General features: G+C 30.3%; 1 protein-coding gene across 2 annotated transcripts; it reads left to right on the top strand.

The window, feature by feature from the left end:
* Positions 1 to 313: 313 nt before the first annotated feature.
* Positions 314 to 21,755, top strand: LOC145741536 (uncharacterized). Of its 2 annotated transcripts, none has more exons than XM_082559133.1 (58): positions 314 to 647; positions 1,486 to 1,635; positions 2,166 to 2,370; positions 3,036 to 3,204; positions 3,492 to 3,626; positions 3,875 to 3,937; positions 4,669 to 4,743; positions 4,888 to 4,971; positions 5,431 to 5,493; positions 5,632 to 5,706; positions 6,493 to 6,582; positions 6,888 to 6,944; positions 7,283 to 7,336; positions 7,497 to 7,550; positions 7,740 to 7,793; positions 8,011 to 8,064; positions 8,555 to 8,608; positions 8,755 to 8,799; positions 9,006 to 9,104; positions 9,261 to 9,314; positions 9,451 to 9,594; positions 9,786 to 9,839; positions 9,934 to 9,978; positions 10,257 to 10,310; positions 10,460 to 10,567; positions 10,777 to 10,830; positions 11,250 to 11,303; positions 11,924 to 11,968; positions 12,105 to 12,203; positions 12,305 to 12,358; positions 12,533 to 12,586; positions 12,757 to 12,810; positions 12,948 to 13,055; positions 13,211 to 13,300; positions 13,494 to 13,547; positions 13,668 to 13,775; positions 13,965 to 14,072; positions 14,165 to 14,272; positions 14,352 to 14,513; positions 14,649 to 14,702; positions 14,869 to 14,976; positions 15,261 to 15,368; positions 15,656 to 15,709; positions 15,887 to 15,940; positions 16,361 to 16,414; positions 16,624 to 16,677; positions 16,820 to 16,873; positions 17,130 to 17,183; positions 17,465 to 17,518; positions 17,764 to 17,817; positions 18,002 to 18,163; positions 18,385 to 18,420; positions 18,581 to 18,703; positions 18,874 to 19,090; positions 19,718 to 19,827; positions 20,448 to 20,516; positions 20,760 to 20,972; positions 21,171 to 21,755. In XM_082559133.1, exons 1-58 carry the CDS (start codon positions 518 to 520, stop codon positions 21,315 to 21,317), a joined length of 5,100 nt encoding a protein of 1,699 aa, XP_082415259.1. In that variant the 5' UTR covers positions 314 to 517; the 3' UTR covers positions 21,318 to 21,755. The 2 variants fall into 2 exon arrangements, with proteins under 2 accessions (XP_082415259.1, XP_082415260.1); XM_082559134.1 differs by lacking the exon at positions 11,250 to 11,303 and adding an exon at positions 11,146 to 11,199.
* The last annotated feature ends 3,324 nt before the right edge of the window (positions 21,756 to 25,079 follow it).

Below are 25,079 nucleotides of genomic sequence, written 5' to 3'. Positions count from 1 at the left end.
ATAAAATTTATGACATTGTTTATTATGATTGCACGATAATAAAACTTATTGTTCTTAACAATTGATCCAGTTATGTCATTTTTTGTTCTGTTTGCCCTTGATGATGCATCGGGCCTGCGAAAAAATCGCGCAATAAGAAAAAAGGCAAGCGCAAAAGTTGCCAAAGTAAGTGAAGTGTAAAAGAATTTCGAGAATTCAGTTCCGAGTGGCGAGCATCGACAACGAAGCCTTTTTAGCCTAGCAGAAGAATAGGCGATGCATTATTAGAGAGCCAAAGCCACAAAACTTCGTTTCCGCTGTCTGGTCGTACCTCGAGACACGCGCGGGCCTTTTTCCTTTTTCGGTGTCATTCGTTTTGACGTGAGTTAGCGAATACAGCAAGGCATTCACTTGCCGCTCCCGGCGCGGCCACAGTTAGAGCTTTTTCCATTCTTGGCTGTGTAGCGAAGTGCAGGCAGGGTCGCGGTAGGGTCCGTGACCAACCGACGAACCATTCGTTCGAATTGTGAGCGAAACAATGGGCACCAGCACATCGTCCATTGTTACGCCGCAATGTAAGAAGACAGCAATGGCGGCAGCGTGGATTCGTTGCTGTGTTTGTTTGCTGTTTTTTGTGACGGTAACAAAAGGAAATGATGCCAATATGGGTAAGTGAACTTCAATTTTTAATTGGCAATAATTCATAACTTTAAAATATCATAAATTCGTTTTTTTCGTTGATAAGTTACTATTTTTTGGTGAAATTGTCCTATAATATTGGCATTAGTACAATTGTTTGCACAAATTTCTCTTTTTTATAATAGTTAACGTAACTTGAGGATTAAATGTGAATTTTTTGGCTAATTTAACTCAACATTTACGCTTTGCGAAACGCATATTAATTACATTCAATACAGAATAATGTATTTTCGGTTTTAATCTTAAACTAACGTAAACGTTGTTATATTTTTAACCTTATATGCGCTTTAATATAGAAGAGAAATCAGCTTAACGTGTCAATATTTATTTAATAAAAGTCGCCGTATCGCTTATGTTCTGTAAAAGTTGAAAGTAATCATCTTTGTTACAATATACGCGGTCTTGACTTTTAAAGTTATAAAACTCAATTTTTGTTGCGTATTTTTTAACACGTTGGTGCCAAAAGTTGTATGTTGTTAGCGTTTGTTTGTTTATTGTTAAGATAAAATATTCGTGGACCACTTAAAATGTATTTTTTGTACAAATTTTGATTTAAAATTTCTCCTTTTAGTTACTGTAAGCTATCTTTAACGAAATTTTTTATGATATTTTTTACTAACAGTTTTGGACAAATTTACTTTATTTTTTTATTTTAAAATTTATTCAAATTTTTACAGTAATTGTATTTTACAAATTAAAACCACTATTACTAATTTTCCGATTAACTATTAAAACATTATAATAATGTATATATATTATATATATACCAAAAATTAAATTAATAAAATTTTCTTTAAATTTTTTAAGGCGTTAGAATTAATTTATTGGAACGATTACTTGAGCGAGCACCTGGGGTAAGCAAAGTAGCGGATATGTGTGGAAAACATCGATCTGCCTACAAAGTTTCACCCAAGACCAAAAGTCTACAACTTTCCTCATATATCTTTGATGAACTTGGTAAATTTTTATACAAAAAATATATGTTTAATGTAACTAAGCGATTAAATATATTAACCGGCAGCGTGGTGTAGTGGTAAAAACACTTGCTACACCATCAGGAGGTCGTGGGTTCAATCCCCACTGCTCTTATGCTGTATTGCTCTTGAGTTAGGCCCTATAAACAGTATAAACTCCTGCTAAGCCAGCACTTGATCAGCAGCATAATTACCGGGCAAATATAATCTCTATAATATCCCAAAATGCTAAAAAGGCAACTCGAGATTGTGTCGGAATAACTGATGTTTGCGATAAAAATTAAAATTTAAGACCCAAATACACATTAAAGGCTTTGTAGTGTCTAATTATAATAAAAAACAATTTTGGAATATGTTCAATGTATAAAATAAAGCAGTTAAATGCTTATAACATCTATATTTTACAACATATTATCATTTTAAGATAACAAATATTATATTTTACCTAATATATATCTTAATAAAAATTTTATATTTTGTAATTTTTAATTTTAATGAAAAACATTTTTTTAGAACAATTTCCGACGGAATTTTCACTGATGGCCACCTTTAAAATGGAGGCTGGTTCTGGCAAGCCTTACCTTTTCAGAATGAAACACAAAAAAAACTGGGTACAGTTGGGTGTCCAGGTAGGTGAAAACCCACAGTTTGTGTATCAAGATGTTGTAGATAAGTCAATCGATCATCCGACTTTCTCTGTCAACATGGCTGATGGAAAGTAAGATTTAAAAAAAATTTTAAACTTTTTTTAAATTGCATTTTACGGCAATTTTTTTATTTAAAATCAAATCTTTTTTTAAAAATATTTTTTGCCTATTTTTTTGCTATTGGTTTTAGTGTATTTTATTGAAATTTTGGCCTTCTTTTTGCTGTAAATGTTGCAAGTTTAAATAACTCTTGTTATTCAAACTAGTGTTTCCAAAATAATTTCAGTAATTTCAGTTGGTTTCCTCTAAGCCAAATGTGGTTTTAAGCACAGTCTAGCCTTTAGCTGATTAAGCAAAATATTTGTGGCACAAAAATTTGGTTAACGCTTGACTTCACTGTTTTATGTAATTCTAAAGTTTTTTGCGGATGGCTGCATTTTAAAATAGCTCGGTTTACATATCTGCTGAATGGTTGTGTTTATAAAATTGTTGCATAATGAAGAAAGTAAAATTATTTACCAGTTAGCCTTTTTCCCATTTTTGCTGTTTGTTAAAATTTTAATAATATTGTTTCATATTAAAGAATTTACTAAATTTGCAAACTTCACTTTTGTGTATTTAAAACTTTCATTTGGTAATATTAATTAAAATTTTAAGGTTAATTAAAAAAACTCTTTATAACCTATAATTTACATATGTTGTAACACTTTAAATAAAATCGTTTTTTATTTTTTAGTTGGCATCGTGTTGCTTGGTCAGTGTACAACAACCTGGTTCAACTTTATGTTGATTGCCATAGAATCGCTGAACTACAACTTGACCAAACCCCTCATTTTAATCTTGAACTTGACGGCGTTACCGAAGTTGGAAGGGGAACTGGTGATAAAAAATCTGACGTTTTTGCGGTAAGTTTAAGCGCCAAGTTTTTAGTTCAAATAAGTTAATTTCTGGTTTGTATTGATTCACCCAGTCTTAATTTATAAATTATATAGTTACAATGCTATGGTAATCAAAAAATATTTTAAAACGAGACTTATTGAAGTCATAAATGCAAATTTAGATTTTTTGACATCATTTTTGCTTATACATGACTCTTTTTCTTATTTATGTAGTAGGCTAAATTATTCTCTTTACAACTTTAAACAAAAAAAAAATTTTACATGTCTAGTAATTTAACTAAATTCCAATACAGGGAAGTATTAGCCATCTTTACTTCAGTAATGATCCCTCAGCAGCCTCGACAATGTGCATCCGATCTCTCAACTGGACTTCTTTTTGTGATGAAGCATCTGCAATTGTTGAAGAGGAGGCATCCATTACATTTGAGGTAAGGGTTGGATGCAAAAAGATTGTTAAAGATAAAAAAAATTGTCGTTCAACTTTGTCGATTCTAAAAAAAATTGTTGAAAGTTTGTTGAATATAAAAATAATTGTATAAAATGTATATATATATTTTTTGAAATGGCTAAAAGTTGTAGGTTTGTTGAGCACAAACTTTTTTTTATTAATTGTTAACAACATAAGTAACCCAAAGTCTTTCAATAAAATTTATTTTTACAAATCATATTATAACAGGAGGATTTTGGCGATAACAATGAACTTTGGAATCTTAATAGCCAAGCCCCGAGTACCACAGGAGTAAGATTAAACTTGTATATATAATTTAGCTAATTTATCTCAAATATGCGAGTCTAAGATGAACAAATTAAAATTTTAAAACGACTTAGCCTACATATCTAGAACTCTTAGTTATATTATTACATGTAAGGGTTGGATGCAAAAAAATGAATAAAAATCAAAAAATTGTTGTTCAACTTTGTTGAGTATAAAAATAAGTTTTTAACAATTTGTTGATTCTAAAAAAATTATTTTTTTTTTTGAATATATCTTTATCCTTGATGTGGGAAAGTCGAATGCGCGACTTAAACATAGAATAAAGCAGTTACTCCGATCCAGTCTCGAGTTGCCTTTGACATTTTGGGATATTATAGATTATAATTGGCCGATAATTATGCTGCTGATTAAGTGCTGGCTCAGCAGGAGTTCTTCCGTTTATAGCCCCTTACTCAAGGGCGCTACAGCATGAGCTTAGTGGGGATTGAACCCACGACCTCATGTGTGGTGTACCAAGTGTTCTTACCACTACACCACGCTGCCAGTCAATTGTTGAAAGTTTGTTGAACATAAAAATAATTTATAAAGTTATATTTTTTTTTGAAATGGCTAAAAGTTGTAGTTAACAGTTCTGTTAAACACAGAAATTTGTTGCAGGTTTGTTGAGCACAAACATATGTTTATTAATGGTTAACAATATAACTAACCCAAAGTGTTTCAATAAAATTTAGTTTTACAAATCATATTTATAACAGGAGGATGATACAGTTCTCGATGACGAAAACGAAGGCCTTTTTAATCCTGGGAACCAAAACCCGAGCACCACAAGAGTAAGATTAAACTTGTATATATTTATTTTAAATATGCGAGTCTAAGATGAATAAATTAAAATTTTAAAACGATTCAGCCTTTACCTTTCTAGAACTCTAAGTTATATTATTACATGCAGGTTATTTTTGTATACTTTTTTAAAGGGACCAAAAGGACAGAAAGGAGAACAAGCTGTAATTGAACCCGGAATCTACATCCCGGGACCTCCAGGTCCACCCGGTGAAAATGTAAGTTAATTAGAAAAATAATTTTTTTTGTATATACTTTTATCCTCGATGTAGGAATGTCAAAGGCGCGATCTAAACATTGAGTAACGTCAGTTACTTCAACCCAGTCTTGAGTTGCCTTTTAGCAATTTGGGATATTATAGATTATAATTGCCCGGTAATTATGCTGCTGATTCAGCGCTGACTCAGCAGGAGTTGATATCGTTTATAGCACCTTACAGGGGCTACAGCATGAGAGCAGTGGGGATTGAACCCACGACTTCATGGTGGTGTAGCAAGTGTTCTTACCACTACACCATGTTGCTGGTAATTGTTTTAATTAGGATTATAATTTTCAAGTAAGGATATTTCTGCTTCTGCAATTTGGAGCATATTTAGAACACATGTTCTATTTTTTAAATTTTGACTTTTAGAAGTTTTAAAATCAGTTTTAATATTTGTTTTGTTGATTTTTTACAGGGTTTGGAAGGACCTCCAGGCTTTCAAGGACCTCCTGGAGATGTTGGTGAGCCAGGAGACAGGGTAAGTCTATTGTTTGCTTAAAAGTTTTTTTTTAAATGTGTTTTTAAGAAGTTACTTAAAATTTGTTTAAATATTAAAGATTTTAATTTATTTTGTTAAGTTAAATAAAGTTTTAATAATATCCTGATTTTTATAAAGGGAAATCAAGGACGAGATGGTCTTCCTGGTGAAAAGGGATTGCCTGGTCCACCCGGTCGCCACATCATGATCCCAGTAAGTAATTTTTTTTTTGTATATATATCTTTATCCTCGATGTGGAAAAGTCAAATGCGCGACTTAAACATAGAGTAACATGAGTTACTCCGATCCAGTCTCGAGTTGCCTGTGGCAGTTTGGGATATTATAGATTATAATTGCCCGATAATTATACTGCTGATTAAGTGCTGGCTCAGCAGGAGTTCATACCGTTTATAGCGCCTTACTCAACGGCGCTATAGCATGAGGTCAGTGGGGATTGAACCCACGACCCCATGTGGGGAGTAGCAATTTTTTATTTTGATTAAGTTTAACATTGCTATAATTTAGTTTTTTTGGTTAAGATAATATTTATTATTGCTTTCAATGTAATGGCAGTTCTCTGTTACATCATAATTAGCATTTTTTAAGAGCACAATACAAGTAAAATTTAGTAAATTTAATTTAAAAGTCATTAAAAATTTCTAAAAAATAAAAAATCAAGAAAATGGCCTTAGGGGAATCATCCATGGTTGATGCATTATACGGTCTTGGGATGGCAATAATGTTTGCTGGTCTATTTTATTATACTTATGAATGTTATTGTTTAAACAACCCACCAGAAGTACCACCCCCTTAGACGAAAATGCAAAAAAAAAAAATGTTCTGTAAAATAAATAAAATGTCAATAAAAATTGCAAAAAAAAGGTTGTGTGTTTATTTTAAACCATTGCTAACAATGTATATACAAATATATAATTTTATTGATGATATATTTAATAAGTTTAACTTAAAACTTATAATATTTGTTTTATTTTGTTACAGTTCCGAATACCAAGTCCAGGAGGTGAAAAGGGACCAGGATCGAATGCCCCGGCTGAAATAAGAGCTCAGATGGCACTCACTCAAGCTAGGGTAAGATTTGTATATTGGTTTAGATGTAAAAACTTTTTTTAGATGTAAAAAAAAAATGTGAATAGTTATGTAATAAAAAAAAATTTTTATAATAAAAATGCATATGTTAAGTTTTTATAAAGTAAATTTTTGCTTAATTCTCTTCATGAATATAGGATTTTTTATTATCTACAATAAACATTTACTTTTGAGTATCACTTTGTTTGGGATGCTGTTATTTTTAATTTTTGTCAATTATATAAAATGGTGAAATGTGTTGTTACACTAGTTGTATAATATTTAATCAAAGTTTTTTTGTAATTTAGATGGCAATGAAAGGTCCACCAGGACCTCATGGAATAGCAGGAATGCCAGGACCTTCTGTAAGTGATTTTATGTAATGTTTTTTTTGGCTTGACAAAATTAACTTAACAAACTTTAATGTCCATACTTAGTCTAAATCTTTAACATTGTTCGGGATTTACATTCCGTATTAAAGGCTTTATTTTATTCCAAATCAGTATGCTATGCTTTAGTTAGATAAAACTCGTTTATATAGAATATTTATTCTTCTACCAAGGTATATAATTTAAGTCATTTTTTATCTAGTTTTTTATAGTTAAATTTATATATATATATTTTTTTATAGTCCAATTATTTTTTTTTAGTTTAAATATTGTAAAAAAGTTTACATTTTATTATATCGCTTGATATTTATTAGGGTGACATGGGACCTGCTGGTATTAAAGGAGAAGGTGGTGAACCTGGTCCAATGGTAAGAGTTTATTTTAATTTAATATTAATTAAACAAGTTTTATAAAATCAATCCCAAGACAAGATGTCAATTGTACTTTTAGAAAAAATGTTTTTAATCAGTAATTTTGTAAACTCTTGAGTTTAATTTTATTAATGTGATATTTATATTTATGTTTTAGGGTCTAAGAGGCTCAAGAGGTCCTCCTGGTCTTGATGGTGCACCTGGAAAACAGGTAATTTAACAAAATTTCAAAAAAAAATCTAAATTCTAAAATTTTATTGTATAAAAAATTAAAATTTTGTCTGTTGTGCTTAGTAAAGTACTTACATTGCCAAGAATTAACACAAATACTATAAAACTAAGTTGTAATTAACCAAATAAACAGAAATGTTTTAATAATTAATGCTAATATCAACTTTAGGGTAGAACTGGTGAAGATGGTGTGAGAGGGGAAGCAGGACCAATTGGTGACAAGGTAATTTAAGTATTTAGTTTATTACAATTTATTTTTGTTGAAATAAAAAATTACAAAAATTTTTGTCGTAGCTAAATGTTGAACTTAAAAACATTGTTGTAGGATTTTGTTGAGTTTTAGAAATTTGTCATAGCTATGTGTTGATCCTAAAAATGTTGTAAAACTCTGTTAAGATGTAATTTTACACAGTTAATTGACATTTTGTTTTTAACTAAAGGGAGATCGAGGTTTTAATGGTTTACCCGGACACAAGGGACCGAAAGGGCACAGAGTAAGTTACTTAAAATACTATTTTGTATAGGAATTTAAATAAAAATGTGAATTGTTCTACACCAACTGATGCCAAACTTATTGAATTTTACATAAAATATTAATATGAACCCGCAGCGTGGTGTAGTGGTAAGAACTCTTGCTACACCACACATGAGGTCGTGGGTTCAATCCCCACTGATCTCATGCTGTAGCGCCCTTGAGTAAGGCGCTATAAACGGTATGAACTCCTGCTGAGCTAGCACTTAAAACAGCAGCATAATTACAGGGCAATTATAGTCTCTATAATATCCCAAACTGCCACAGGCAACTCGAGACTGGGTCGGAGTAACTTATGTTACTCTATGTTTAAGTCGCGCATTCGACTTTCCCACATCGAGAATAAAGATATATACAAAAAAAAAAAAAAAATAGCTTATGTTTTAAATTCAGATAACGTTTTTAAATAAAATTATTTATTAAGATTTTAAACGACAACTTTTTATTTTTAGGGAGAACTGGGGCCTGCTGGACAGTTAGGACCTCCTGGTACCGAAGGACAAAGAGTGAGAATAAATATTATTTATCACGTTTAAAAAAAACTAATTAATTATCCTACTTTATGATTTTTAGACTGGCTTTTAATTCAAACCAACCATTTTGTTTATTAGTAAGTTTTGTGTTCAAAAACAAATAATTATTTTTAATTTAGGGTGAACATGGTGAACCTGGACCTAGAGGTGTTCCTGGTGAAGGGGTAAGTGATTTAAAATTCTGTTTTTTATCTATTTTAACTTTGTTTATTTATTTGTTTGTCAGTAGGTTACTGTTTACGTAAAATAATCATTATATATGCAGTAGAACCAAAATTTTTCACAACACAAATTGAAATACTCTTTTTGTTGTTTATTTTAAATTTTAAAAAGTTTTGTTTATTGATAATTCAAAATTAATTACCTACAGGGAGCAAGAGGGGAAATGGGACCCAAAGGACCACCTGGCGTATCAGGACCTCCTGGACCCAGAGGAGTGCATGGACAACAGGGTCCTAAAGGGAACTTGGTTAGCAAAAAAAAAAGAATAATTTCTAACTGGAACATTTTTATGTCTTTCCAAAAGAAATTTTAAATATCTAAACATCTGTTTATACGACAATAATAGAAGATTACAATTAAAGTTTTATTAACCAAAAATTAATTTGTTTATTATTTTTGACAGGGACCTCAAGGTGAGCCAGGCCCAGTTGGACAGCAAGGTGTTTCTGGACCTCAGGTTAGTATTGTCAAGTACTTAAAATTAATTTGTTGTGCTTTTAATTTTTTAAATCATAAATAAAAACAAATTACAAAAAAATTAAAAACCTTAAAATTTAAGTTTATTGGAAATAATAATAACGGTGTCATTTTAGGGAATTCCAGGACCTCAAGGTACCATGGGACCACCTGGTTCCAAGGGACCAACTGGAAAGTCTGGATTACCTGGTAGGTCTGGTGCCGATGGGTTACCGGGGCATCCTGGTAATGAAGGTGCAACTGGAAGCAAGGGATCCTTGGTATGTTGCATTTTTATCTCTAAAAATGTTTTAGGAAAAATGATAAAATATCAGGAGTATATTTTAAAAGAAAATTTTTTCTAACAGTGTTTGGGAAAATAGTCAAAACCTCAAAAAAAAAAAATAATAATTTTGTATTTAAACTTGATTTTTTTTATTTAACTTGTTCAACTTATTATGTTTATGTTTAGGGAGCTCCTGGTCCTCAAGGTATTCAAGGTTATGCTGGACCGAGAGGTGTAAAGGTAAAAATTTAAATTTCAAAGTTAGCTTGTAATGTAAATAATTTAAAATGTAATTAATTTAATAAAATATTAATGATGAATTTTGATATAATAGGGTGAAGGTGGTGTTCGAGGTATTAAGGGGAACAAAGGAGAAAAGGTTTGTAATTTTTTTAGTTTTTTCACATAAATATTAGTCCCAAAATGAAACTTATAAAGATTAATAACATTTATAAAAGTAAAAGTGTTACTAATTTCTCTTTAAATAAATATAACACATTTTTAGAAAAACTTAATAATTTAATTAAACTACCTTATGTTTTCTAAAAAGATGTTGTTAAAATATTTTATGTATGTTTTACGTACACTTTTTTTTAATATTTTTGTAGCATCTGGTTACTGTTACCTAAAAATTTGAATTAATCTTTAATTTTCCAGGGTTTAGATGGTTTAATTGGATTCAAAGGAGATATGGGACCAAAGGGAGATCAGGTAAAGTGTTAAATCATATTTTTTATATTTATAATTTTAATATCAAACATATTACATTAAACGATTTTTTAAATTATGTCTATTCACTTTTAAAAATAAAATAAAAGTTTGTTGTGATTTCATTTTTTTTAAATTTATGTAAATTTTAGGGAGTTGGTGGACCCTCAGGACCAAGGGGTGAAGATGGTCCCGATGGATCCAAAGGAAGAGATGGTCTTAGAGGAGAACCAGGTCAACCTGGACCTCATGGAGAAAAGGTAAAAAAAAATTGTAAACAATTTTTATAAAAAAAATAAAATTGTAGTTATTTATATTTAAAATTCACAAAGTTTTATTTACAAAATTAAATTATGAAAAAAATGTTAAAATAGTGTTTTTTAATACATAGATACTTTATTACATAACTAATCTATTATTAAAGAATTTTTACATATCTTGAAATATTAAATCTTGTTTTTATTTTTAGGGTAAAATTGGAACTCCAGGTCTGCCAGGGTATCCAGGCCGAGGAGGATCTAAGGTAATATTTAAAAAAGGATATAATTTAAAATAATTTTGCATATAAATATTAGTTTAGTGTAGTTAAGTTAAAAACATAATTTATAAAGTGGTGGACTTAAAATTTCCTAAAACTATAAAAAAATTCCTAAAACTAAAAAAAAATCTATATTAGAAAGTGGTGGACTTAAAATTTCCTAAAACTATTTTATATCTTGATTTATTTAGGGAATTTCTGTAAATTATTATAATGTTAATTAAAAAAAAAAGTATTAAAAAAATTAAATTTTTGACAGTTTAAATTAATCTTTAATATTTCTATAATCCAACTATACAGGGCTCACTTGGTAAATCTGGTAGCTTAGGCAAAACTGGTGATAAAGGCGAAAGGGTAAGCACAAACTTATAACTTTAAAATTAAATATTTTTTTCTTCATAAAGGGGTCTCGTGGACCGTCAGGGTTACATGGCAATCCTGGTTCTAAGGGCAGAAGGGTAAGACTGGTGCTATCAATGTTATGCACTAATCAGTCACAAAAATTCAGTAGCCCTTTAAAAAACTAATCATTACAATTAAAATAATTGGTGTTTTTTACTAAATGATCACTTAATATTTGATGTTTTTGATAATTGTAATTTTTTGTTAGGCACTAACCACTAGATAAAATTATAGTTAGGGTGTTGCAAATTAGTTTGTTCAGATGAAATTTGTAATTGTGTTTAAGTAGTAATAATTATAGTATTTGTAACATAATTTAAACCATATACATCGCATGATTAGGTTGTAAAAATGGTCATTCCTTAATGTCGTTGTTTTGTTTGTAGTAATTTAGTAAAGTTATTTTAATTGGACATTTAACATTAAACACTATAGCTGCATGCATTAAATTCAAATACACTTAAGTAATAATTTTAACCAATTTTTGATCGATATCATTTCACATTACTTACATTGAAAAAATAATATTAATTAACAAATTTAAAGTTGTTACAATAGTTAGTATAATAGTTTAAATAGCGCTAATGCTGACAATTGTAATTTTAAAACAATGCAACTATATAACAAACCCAAAAGTTGTTATTATTTATTGGCTAAATACATTTCTATTATTTAGGGAATTGAAGGCAAACGAGGACAAGAAGGTCAACGAGGGCCAAAGGTAAATTTAAATACTTAAATTTTTCCATAAAGATAATTTTTTTAAATTGTAGTCTTTGTTTATAAAATTTTCAATGCCCATGTATATTTTTTTTAAATTTTACTATTTTCAACTAAAATGATTATTTTGTCAATAGGGACCAAGAGGCAAGAGAGGGCCAAGGGGAAGTACCGGAAAATCTGGGTTAAAAGGAGAAAGGGGTCAAGATGGACCTCAGGGACCAATTGGAGAAAGGGTAACTTAAAAAAATTATTTCAATAAAATAAAATTTAAAAAAAAAATTAATATCGTAAATTAAAATTTGGTAAAAATTAACCATTTTATTTGTGTTATTAGGGGCCACCTGGACCACAAGGACCAAGTGGATTTGCTGGACCAAAAGGACCACCAGTAAGTTAACCACCAAATAAAAATACCCATTAAATGCTTTAAGCCATAACAAAATGGTGTTTTAATTTTCAACCTTTTTTATGACTGTCTTTTAATTTAAATAATTGTGTAAAGCTTCTAAATTATTTAAAACTACATTGACTTTTGTAATGATTTTTAACTTTATTTAAACAGGGACCACCAGGTAAAGATGGATTACCAGGCCATCCAGGTAGCAGAGGAGAAACGGTAAGTTTTTCAACTTGTTATCATAGTTTAAAGTATTCTAAAATTACTGTAGTTTGCTTTATAGTGTTTTAGATTCTGTAAGGGTTACATTATATACAAAATGTTAAACCCTTAAGCTTTAAAAGTATAAGCATAACGGCATAAAAGAATAATAAATTATATATTTTCAGGGATTCCAAGGAAAAACTGGGCCTCCCGGACCTGCTGGTGTTGTTGGACCTCAGGTAAATTAAAAAACAAAATTCTGAGTTGCTGTTTCTTTTCTTTATTTTTAAAGGAACTTTCACTTTCAGCGTTTTAAATTTATTGTAGTAATTTTTCCATTTTTGCTTTTTTAACATTTTGCACTTTATTTAATCAGGGACCGAATGGTGAAAATGGACCGTCTGGAGAGAGAGGACATCCTGGTCCGAGTGGTCCATCTGGTGATATTGGTTTACCAGGTCCTGCTGGTAATGAAGGATCTAAGGTGAAGAATCTTGGTTACTAAAATTAAATGGTTTAAAATTTATTCTGGTAATAAGAAAAGTACTGTTACAAAAATGAACACTGAAATAGAAAATAATTATAATTATTTATTTTTAATTTTTTATATTTTTTTAATTATTAAATTTGAATATCTAGGGTGACAGAGGTCCTGCTGGACCTTATGGTAAGATGGGACCAACTGGAAGTCAAGGTTTCACTGGAAACAGAGGAACACAGGGACCAGTGGTAAGTTGACAATTTTTTTTTTAATTTTGGCAACACTTTGGCATTTCCGTTTTTTCAATCTATAAAAGTTAAAGGGTTTGATGTATTGTTAAGACTGCTTCGTTTAAATGGTTATTGGGTTTGATGTACTATTAAGACTGCATTGTTTAAATGGTAAGTAAATGCATTAACCTGAAATTCTTGTTGTTTATAGGGGGCACAAGGCCTTAAAGGAAGTGAAGGACCACCAGGACCTCCTGGACCAGTTGTAAGTGATCAAAAAATAAAGATTTCAGTGTTTATGTGATCATTAAAATAATTCTAATGTTTCGATAACTTCAGTTTTTTTTTATACTATTTTTTATTTATCACAATTTTCAATGTTTAGGGAACATCAGGATCAAGAGGTCCTCCCGGACCCTCGGGTCAACTTGGACCTCCAGGAAGACCTGGACCCATTGGTCCCCCAGGACCTGGAGGAGAGAAAGGAAATCCTGTAAGTTTTTTGTAAATAAAAATATTAATTTTTTAACTATTATTTGAATGATGATTGGTTAAACTGGTGTCTATGGCCTAAATGCTAAAAAATGGTGTATATAAAATGGTTTTAATAAATGTTTTAGCTAAGAAAGGATTTATGTTGTTTTTTTACGGAAACAGTGTTTTTAATGGTGTTTTTTATTAGGGTGGTGTCGGAGGACCTGGTCCAGCTGGTAGGGATGGTCTTCAAGGTTCAACTGGTTTAGTTGGACCAGCAGGAAATCTGGGACCAAGAGGAGAAGATGGTGATAAGGTAATTTTTTCAATTTTGGACATTTTTTAAATATTTTTAGTCGTTGTAAATTATGTAAATTAAGAAAATTCTTAACTCTTAATTTTGTTTAGGGTGAAAGAGGGCCTCCTGGGTCTTCTGGTTTGAAGGGAGGTAAGGGTGAATATGGACCCCCAGGTCCACCCGGTGAGCAAGGGGTCATCGGACAACCTGGACCAGCTGTAAGTTTTAAAATAAAAAAAAAATGTTCTGCAATATTTAAAATTTTCAACAAATTTATCCCCAATTTTTTGTTACTAGGGTAATGATGGTGAACCCGGGGCTAGAGGTCAACAAGGTCTTTATGGTGAGAAGGGTGACGAAGGTAGCAGGGGATTCCCAGGACCACCGGGTCCAAGGGGACTTCAGGGAATGCCAGGACCTTCAGGTTCGAAGGGTGACACTGGAGACTCTGGATCATTGGTAAATACAAAAAAAAATTGGGATCTTTTACAAAATCTTTTTTTTAAATTATTTAATGCACTTAAGTGAAACTTTTTTTAATGTATTAAGGTAAAGTTTTTTGTTTATTTTGTATATATTTTTTTATTAATTTAGGGGCCGCCTGGACCACCTGGTCAACGTGGGCCTGCAGGACCCCAAGGAGCTGATGTAAGTTGTATTTCTTAAAACTTAAATGAGAAAATATTTGTGCAAACTTAATTAAGACACAATGTAATAACCTACTTGAATCTTTAACAAGAATTTGCAGTACTTTTGAATTATTTTTTTGTCTAGAGTTTTATTTTAACTCTGATCAATGTTTAAATACTAACAGGGGCCTCAAGGACCAACTGGAGCTTTCGGACAACCTGGTAATGTTGGTGATAAAGGAGAACCCGGTTCTTCCGGTTCCCCAGGTCCAACCGGTGAAACTGGAATTCAGGTAAGACTTTTTTTTATTCCTTCTAAGACATAAAGATCTAGGTTCAATTTTTTCTGATTCTATGGTTTGCTGCTTTAAGTATAATATTGATTGCCTTAAAAATACAGATATTATGCTTATATTACAGAGACCACTTAAAAATTTGTTTATAAATTTTATGAAAGGTTAAGGCTGTAAAAATATTAGTTTATTAAAAGCAGGATTACAAAAATTCTTGTTTTATTATTTAATTTTTTTGTTCTTTTTTATAAATACATTTTATTATTAATTTTTACCATTTTCAGGGAGGTAAAGGTGAAAGGGGTGAAAAAGGAGACACTGGACTTGCTGGACCCCAGGGTGAACCTGGACCAAGAGGTCCCATTGGAGATGATGGTGCTAAAGGACATCCTGTAAGTTTCATTTTTTAATAAATTGTTTTTATTTGAGATTTTTTCATTTTAGCATTTCTTAATGATGTTGTCTTTTTAAAAAAGCGATATTTATCTTATTTTCTGTTAGCCTTTTGTGAATTTTTTAAAATCTTAGTTGCAACAACTTTATGGGTTTTTATTATACTTTTTAGTATCTTTTTTGTAAGATGCCAGAGTTTTGTGCAGCTACTATAAACTACATAAGATTTTATAATACATTTTTTTATCTAATTTTTATTTTTATGCCAATGTTTTTATATATTTAGGGTCCAATTGGTTTCCCAGGAGACACTGGTGCTCAAGGACCTCCAGGAGCTCCGGTAAGTTGTTTTACCAATTTTTATCCAAGTTTTTTTAACCTTTCTAGCATTGTCTTGAACTTACTGTGTTTCTTTTATATAATCTATTTTAAATAGATAAAGCAAGGCAAAATTTCATAAATTTATAAGGGGTCAGCCCAACAGACCTTTTTGTTTTTAATCTTTAATTATTTTCAGGGCAGCGATGGCTTACCCGGTGATCTAGGAGACACTGGAGATGCTGGTGAACCTGTAAGTTTATTGTGGTTTTTATTTATAAGACTGCCAGTGTGGTGTAGTAGACCGGCAGATTGGTATAGTGGTCAGAACACTTGGCTTCACTACATGAGGTCCTGGGTTCAATCCCCACTACTTACATGCTTTGGCGTCTTTGAGTAAGGGCCTACAAATGATATAAATCCATGCTAAGACAATACTTAATTTGCAGCTTAATTAAAGGCAAATTAAAATCTATGACTCCATTCCAAACTGCCAAAGGAAACTTGGGACTAGGTTGGGGTAACAGATGTTACTTTAGGTTTAAGTTGTAAAGTTAAAAATAAACTTAAACAAACTTAGTTTTTGTTTTACAAATACAAATTTGTTTATTTCCTCATGCAACAATACCTGATATTCTTTAGTCATTTAATAACAACATTATTTTATTTTTAGGGTCCTCCAGGAGCTGTAGGAGAAGCTGGACCTCCAGGAGGACCTGGCAAAAGAGTAAGAATTTTATTTAAAATTTGTAAACTGAAAATGATGTTAATGATGTATATACAATTATTTTTAAAGGTCCTTGTTATGTAAATTCACATTTAATAAAACTTATGGCTTGCTTATATCTTACAAGTTTGCAAAAAGGATTAGGTTTTCAAATAAACAATAGTAATTATAATTAAAAATTAAATTTTATTAACCATATTAATTTTTAGGGACCTGCTGGCCAATCTGGTGCTGAAGGAAGATCTGGGGACAAGGGTGGAAAGGTAAAAAAATGTTTTCAATTTAAAAAAATAGTTGATTGTATTTTATTCTCCATTTACCATCAAAATTTTGGTGTCTCGTTCATGATAGTTAGTTGTATATGTATGTTTAAGTTTTAAAATTAATCTATCGATTTATTTTTAGGGTGAACCTGGTACCACCGGTTCCCTTGGTGCACCTGGTGCTAATGGTCAACAGGTAATTTTATTTACTTTCTTTTTAAACCTTAAACATTATAATTTTTTTTAACTAAAAAAATATTTATTGGTATTTATAAACATATTGGTTGTATTTATTTGATTATATTTATTATTATGGTATTGTTTTTATATTTATTATTATTTTTTCAATCTTGGAAAATAATATTTATTTGTAAATTTTCTAACCTTTTGACCCAATTTTTGATTGTAAAAATGTAACAACATTTATCTGATTATTGCGATTTAATGTTTAGGGTTTACAAGGTTCTCAAGGTGTTTCTGGTCTTCAAGGTCTACCTGGACCAGTGGTAAGTTAAACATAGTTGTTTTTAAATGAAAAAAATAACAAACTATACTCTATAATTTGATGATTTTAAACTATCGAATTTCTAAATAAAACTTCAAGGCTTTTAGCAGTAAGGTTTTAGTTTAAATTGGTTTTGTTTTTTGAATTTTGAATTTAAAAACTCATTGATTATTTCATTTAAAGTATTTTAGGTTTTTAAACACTTAATATTGTTTAAAAATGTTTTTACCATTGCTTTTAATTGTAAACTTATCAGTAATTTAAAATTTTTTAATGTTTTAGGGTTCACCTGGAGATGCTGGCCAACCTGGTGCTGAAGGACCTCCTGGACCTATGGTGAATTCATTTTAATAATTTTTTTATTTTTTTTAATAAATTTAAATTTATTTTGATAAATTAACTTTAATTTAAAATTTTACAGTTTGTTACAATATATATTTACAACATAGTAAAACGTTAGTCTATAATGATTCCTACAAATGATATTTGTACAAATAATGTTTAAAAACAAAAAAAATTCATCCAAACAAAATGAAATAAAAATAATAAAAACTTGACGTTAATTTTATTCTTACTAATAGGGACCATCTGGATTAAAAGGTATTAAGGGAGATATTGGTGTTTCTGGTGAAAAGGTAATTATATTTTTTAAATTTTTTTACAAACATTGGAAGCATCTTTTTAATTAAATTATTTTTGGTAATTTTTTTCTTATTTTAAATCTAAATTTTCTGTATTTTTAAAATGAAGAATTGTTATGTAAAAAATTAGAAAAAAAGAAATATTATTTAATTTAAATTTTAAAATTTTTTTGTTAAGGGTCATCAAGGTTTCTTCGGTTTAATTGGGCCCCCTGGTGAGGTTGGTGATAAGGGTGAAAAAGGACCCCAAGGACACAGTGGAAGCATGGGTGTCAAAGGTGACGAAGGAAGAGAGGGTCCTTCTGGACCCATTGGCCCCAGTGGCCCTTCAGGATTACCTGTAAGTAAAAAATTCTCCATTTTAAAAGAATAAAAAATTTAAATAAAAATTAATTTAAAAAAACAGTTTACTGCTATAAATACAATGTTATCACTGTGTTAATGATTCTATACAAAATATTTTTTTTTATTCTTTTATTTCAATTTAGTTTATTTTTTTCTTTAATTTTAGATATTATTTTTATTTAATAATTGATTTTATTTAATTATTTTATTTTTTAGGGTGGTGTTGGTAGCAAGGGCAACAAAGGATCATTGGTAAGATAAAATTTATAAATCTTGAACCATTTTATAATAAACTAAATCAAATAATTTTTAAATTAACTTAAAAATCCAAATTTTTAAAAATTAATTTTAAAAGACTAGGTAATAAAATATTTTAATTTTTTTTATGGATTTAATTTGTTTTTTTATTTAGGGACCTACTGGACCCAAAGGAGACCCCGGTGTTCAGGGAGTTCCCGGACCCCCTGGTCCTCCAGGAGAACTTTTTGATCCCCAACCTCTTATAGGATCAAAGGCAAACAGGAAACGACGAAATGTAAGATTCCCTTAAATATTTTTTGTGCCAAATTATTTTTGATATTTTGTAAATAATTATCCAACTTTACATGTAATACTTTATTGTAGTATTTTGGTGTGAAATTTTCAACCCTTTTTATGTAAGAAATAAAAATGCCTTTTTATAAAACAAACTTTTAAATTTTTTAGGCCAACGAAGACGATCTTAGTCGTGAAAAACGTCAAGCTGAAGTTACTGGCGACGATTTCTTCGGAGATTACACCCAGGGTCTGGAAGAGATATTTGCATCCATGGAATCGTTGAAACAAGAGCTCCAGATGATCCGGGAGCCGATGGGAAGAACCAAGGACAATCCAGGAAGAAGTTGCAAAGATTTATGGCTATGTCATCCGGACTATCCTTCGGGTAAGTTTAACATTTGTCACTTTTTAAGTGCATTAGACATAACTCGAGTCGCCTTTAGAAGTTTGGGATATTATAAAAATTATAATTGCCTGGTAATTATTAAGTGCTGGCTAAGTAGGAGTTCATACCGTTTATAGCCCTTTACTCAAGGGCGCTACAGCATGAGCTCAGTGGGGATTAAACCCACGTCATTATAGTGGTGTAGTAAGTGTTCTTACCACTGTGAGGCACTTGCCTTTGCAAAGTCGCTAAAAAAAGCACTTGAAGCATTTTTCTGATACTATTTTAAACTTGTTTTGTTCTTGGGTTAAAGTTGTTTATTAGTAAAGATAAATGCTTGCAAAAATCGGTGTAAGGTCGCGTCGTTTGATATGGTCATGTCGTTGATATGATCAAGCTTTGAAAACAAACTTGTTACCAACTTTTTTACAAAAAAAAAATATTTCAAATATTACATAGCATGACATTATTATTTAAATAAATTTATCAGAACAAATAAAATCAAGATTTTCATATTAATGTACTTTCTTGAAGTAAAGCTCATATTTCTTACGCTAGCTTAATATATATCGGTACAACATTATGCTTGCTTGGTGTATATCAACATAACATACTTGGTATGTTTAGGTCGATATTGGATCGATCCGAATGGTGGTTGTGCTGCGGATAGCATAGAAGTATATTGCGACTTGGAAGATGCAGAAGGTGATACTTGTATCAAACCAACTACACGAAGTGTAAGTATTTATTTATCTTGTTGTTTATAAACAACTTTTGTTGTAAGAGGCTACTGAGACTGACTTTACAAACTAAACACAGGGCAACTTTTGTAGCACTAACTTAGCTATTGTTATTAATACCTGTTTAGGTAATATTTATTACCTTATATTTTTTAATTGAAATGCTAACACACACGTTACAAGGAAGAATTAAACTTTGGGCCTCTTGTATTTAATTACAAGTGCTTTAACAATGCTAGTTACAAGGCCCTTTTTTACCTAAAATAAATTAAAATCACGTTTAATGTGACCAAAATTTGAAGTACTGGCGTATTGAATTATTATTTATTTTAGCAATATGTCTCTTGCGTATTTATTACCATATTTACATAATTATTTACATATACATAAAAATCAAATCAAATTTATATCATTAAGTAAAAATGGTGAACATATGTATGTGGCGACCTTAATCAAATATTCATGTTGAATTTGACATAGCGTTTTAAACCATAAAATTTATCCAACTATGTGGTTTTTTAACGACCACTTGTTATTTAAAATGGTCTCGTTGTGGGCATTTTGCAGCTATGTTCAAAAATTTAAGCACCTTGTAAAATTTTCAACATTTCTTACAGACACCGATGCGACGATGGCCAAAAGCCAGCCCTGGAGATTGGTTCAGTACCTACAAGATGGGACAACGGGTAAAAAAATTTGCATAATTTCAATAATGATAGATTAATTTTGTTTTATATAATGTTGTAGTTTAAAGCAATGGTTTTACTATTTCTACAAATAAATTTTACTAAAATTGTAAGGATTTAAAAAAATCTATTCTAAATTATTCTTGTTAAGTTAATAGTAAGATACTTTCCAATCTTAACTAAATACCTTAATTTTTAATAACTTCGCGATTTTTTTTATTAAATTTCCCTGTTTTGTTTTAGTTCGACTACAACACGAGCGTTCCTCAGTTCAACTTCTTGCGATTGCTTTCGTCCGAGGCCTACCAGACCTTCACATACAAATGTGTCAACTCTGTTGGCTGGGAAGATGCTCAGAACCAGAACTTCGACAAGGCGATCCACTTGATGGGTGCAAACGAAGAGGAGCTAACTTATGGTAGCGATTACATCGTGGACGTAGTAGATGGCTGCAAGGTGAGCTAATTTTTTGAATTTATAATAAAGCCATGCTTGGGCCTCTTTGCTCTTACTTAGAGGTCAATTTTTTGGAAGTGTTTGGATTAAAGACAGTGTAACATCTAAATTTTTACAAATTTCTTTATTACCCGTTAGGCGAAACTTTGTGCTGACTTATTTTCTAAGTGTTTTTTTAACATTTCTTTACAATTTTAGAGCGGTACTGATACTGGAACGGTTGAAATTACGATCCGTACCTCGACCGTTGAAGTATTACCCTTGATTGACTACAAGACATTCGACTTCGGAAATAAATCGAAACGACACGGCTTCGAGTTAAGCAAAGTGTGTTTCAGTGGCTAACCTATTAACTCTACAAAACATATTGTAACGGCAAGGATAGAGCTTCGGGAAATTTTAGGGCGCACTTAAAGGGGCCAGGCCACCGCTTCCGTGGCACAACTGTGCCACAAAAAACAGGAATAGGAGATATATCCATCGTAAGTGCTGGTGCGAGGATTTCTCTCCTATATTGGACATTTCAATTTGACTTTCTTCTGGGCGACCGGGTCGTAACGCGGGGTCAAGGTGTGCTGGCCGTGACCCCGCTTTTCTTCTCGACAACCGCCCCCTAAATTTACCCCCAGGTTCAGCGGTGGACCCCCAGATTGACAACTACCTATCTTTATCAGTATTATTATTTAGAAATGTTATTTTCAAACTTTTTTACCTCTTTTTTGAGTAAATAAAAATATGCGTTCGGGGCAGAACAAAAAAATGTTGTTTTTGTATTTAAAGTAACTATTAAACGTAATAGGGCTAACAAACAACTTACTCTACCTTCAATATTTATGAATGGGTCAAAAAACTAGTGAAATTTGCTTAGGCTACAGAGTTTTGCTTTTGTGAAAGTTAGTACGTGTGAAAAGTAACGTTTATTTCAAACATTTGTTTTTAAATGGTTGCGCGTGAACAGCTAATAAGAAAATATTATATTTTTCTCTTAAACATACAGTTTTAAAACAAATTTGTCCTACAATTAGTTGCTTTTAGATAAAAAATAAATGGAATTTATATGTTCATGTTCTGCATAAAAATGGGAACGAATTTTAAATTACAAATGTTTTAAACTTACTTGAAACATTTTGAGATGGGTCATAATTCTAACTACAAGTAAACCCAATTTGGGTGAGCTTTGTCACATGATCTTAAGAATGACGTCAATCAAGTATTTTCTATTTGTCCAACCTTTTAAACAAACTATACGAATAAATTGCACTTGACATCGCGGTCACGCTATGTTGAACAAACAACATTATATTTTTCTGACATTTAATTAAAAAACATAAAAAAATCTAATCCGTCATTACCTATTCACGTTGGCAGCATTGTAAATTACAAAACCTGACATCTAAGTGTGTTTATAGCAAATAAAACTAATCGTACATTAAATTTATGTACGATAATATAATTGTTAGGCAAATATTACGTTATCTAACTTGATATTTAAATAAAAACTGTTTTGACTAAATTAAATGTAAAATCTTCTCAGTTTTGATAGTTTGTAAATATAACGACGTTATTTCTAACTCCTTGGCTATATGTAGTTATGGCAAACAAGTTAATATTGTCTGGTGACTAAATTAATATCGCAATTTGAACTGCTGAACTAACATGTCAAATAACGAAAATAATTATTTAAAAATTTTATATTTAAATTTTTCATTAAAAATATTTTGTTTTAAGTTAAAGCGCACAATTTATAGAAGAGACGCTGGTATTTTCGGGCGAAAAAACAAGTTGCTTTGCTTTTAGCCGTTTAAAAAATTACGCAAACGTTTTTTCAATTTTTGTTTTTATTAGTAGTAAAGTTAGTGACACTTAAGAAGGTTGAAAATATTTAAAGTTGAACTCTCGAGGATTATTGTTTTAATAGCTATGTTTGATATGAAAAGGAAGTGCTTAGGCTGTTGTTTAAGTTACGTTTAGTAATATATTTAATGATCTATATAACTTTGTTTATAATGTCATTTTTTTTAAATTTTTTCAACATTCCATTTTCGATACGTTTTTTTGTTTGACTGTTTCTGTTATAACGACACGAGGCCCTTATCAGTTAGTCAACATCAGTAGTTAATAATTAAATTATATATATTTTACCGAGCCTTTGTCTAAATTAAATCGCACAAGTTAGTGTGGTATAATTTACGAAAGCTATAAAAGTTAACAGTCTATTCTTGGATCATAAATCATATTTTAAATATGCCAGGTGCAGTAGATAAGGAATGTGCTCTTGACAATTACATAGACATTATCTTAAGGTGTGCTGGCTATTAGTAATTTATTTCTATTTTTAAAAGTAATTTTTTATTTTTATATTTATTATGTAAATGTTTAATGAGTTTTTACTAGTGTCTCAAAGATTTTAAAACAGGATTAATTTTTTTTACTATTTTGCGAAATGGTAAATAAGTTAAATTGCGAAATGGTAAATAAGTTACATCAAAATGTTATTATAAATGTATATATATATTGAACTTTAAATTGTCCAATTTTATTAAATATGCACTTAGCTGATATTTAATCTAATTATTAGAGTTATTTATAAAGTACTTTGTTATTATTAAAATAACTTTTAATACAGTATTTGAATTAAACTTTACATTTAAATTTACAAGATGCAGATTTCAACAATAACTTTAAACTCTGTTTTATTGCGATAGTCGGTTTATGTGTATTTAAATTGATTAATTTTGCATATTGTTGTAAATTATATTTTAAATATGATAAAATTGCGTTAAAAAAACATAAGCTCTATTTGCAATAGACGTAACTGTTTTGACACGTACGGTATGCACTTGACTTGTAGTGGTTATTTTCCATTTTTGAGGGAAAATTGCAGAGCTATATAGTAAGAGGTTTTAAGTACATTTAAAAATCACAACGACTGGAAATTGCCGTCGAAAATACCCAGTTATAATAAATATTTAAAGAACTGTTGAAATTGACTTTTTGTACCCCTTAGCAACAAAATTAAAAAATACCATTTAACCAATAGCAGAGCGGTACTGAAAGTATCGTGATTCTAAACTATAAAAACAGCAATCTTGTTTTAGAGAATAAATATTTTTAGATAAACTGTAGTGGTCCCTAGGACCGTCGATGTAACAAAAACAAATGCATGGTAAAAAACTATAACTTACTATGTAAAAAAACAACCTAAAAACTATTAAGTTGTAAGTAGTATAAATAAGTATGAACTGCGCAGAACCGTAAAAGTAATAGGAAATTCGTCGAAAACCGTCAAGTTAAAGAGATTAATTGAGAATTGTTAACTGCTAGAGGCCAATTTTATTTTTAACCTTAACGGTCAAGTTTTATCGATAATATTGTTATGTATGGTTACGATAACATTGAACTTGTGTTAGCAACCATATAAACTGAACCAGTTGAAAAGACCAACGCGATAAAATATGGTTTTAATAAACTTATAATAAAAAGGTGTTAAAAATATTTAAAAAAAAAACATTTTTTAAGCGCTTAAAATTAAAATGTTTCATAACGATATTGAATAATTGCTTAGTCATGCGGGCATTCCATATATTGGGCTTATTATATATTTAAAAAATTAGAATTTTAGTTATTTATTACCCGACCACAACCTGTCGCAATTTTTTAGCTACTGGTTGTCACTTTAGCAAGCTTATTTATTTTAAGGCGAGGTGTTATTTGTATATACTAATTGTAAAACAAATACAATTGATTAAACCTATGTTTAACAATGAATGAGAAAATACAGAACTGTCTGGTATAATTGTTAATGTATTTTAGAAATTTTAATTTGTTTAGTTAAGTGTTTAGTTTTCTTAGGAAGAAATAAGAGTTGTTTTTAAGGTTCGGAATGTAGCGATATTTTAGAAATTTTTATCCTTTACGTTTGCTGGGATTTCTTAAATTTTCCATTTAAATATGCATAAAATAGGTAATTTTTGAAAAAAGTTATTTAATTAATTAGAAAACCATAGTTTGTTAAAAATGGCGAAGATTAGCCTTGCCTCGATGTCGCCACCCTACGGCGACGTTTTAATAATCGACCAAGTGCTCGAGAATCACAACATGAGACGC

Source organism: Corella eumyota, chromosome 2 (assembly GCF_963082875.1).
Source record: "Corella eumyota chromosome 2, kaCorEumy4.1, whole genome shotgun sequence".
In the NCBI taxonomy this organism is placed as follows: domain Eukaryota; kingdom Metazoa; phylum Chordata; class Ascidiacea; order Phlebobranchia; family Corellidae; genus Corella; species Corella eumyota.
Note: the sequence above shows the minus strand (reverse complement) of the source record. Positions and strands in the feature narration are given on the sequence as shown.

Coding starts and splice junctions, on each gene's coding strand:
- LOC145741536 (XM_082559133.1), top strand. CDS start 518: ATGGGCACCAGCACATCGTCCATTGTTACGCCGCAATGTAAGAAGACA. Junction 15,941..16,360: donor CTGGAGATGCTGGTGAACCT/GTAAGTTTATTG, acceptor TTTTATTTTTAG/GGTCCTCCAGGAGCTGTAGG. Junction 17,184..17,464: donor AAGGTCTACCTGGACCAGTG/GTAAGTTAAACA, acceptor TTAATGTTTTAG/GGTTCACCTGGAGATGCTGG.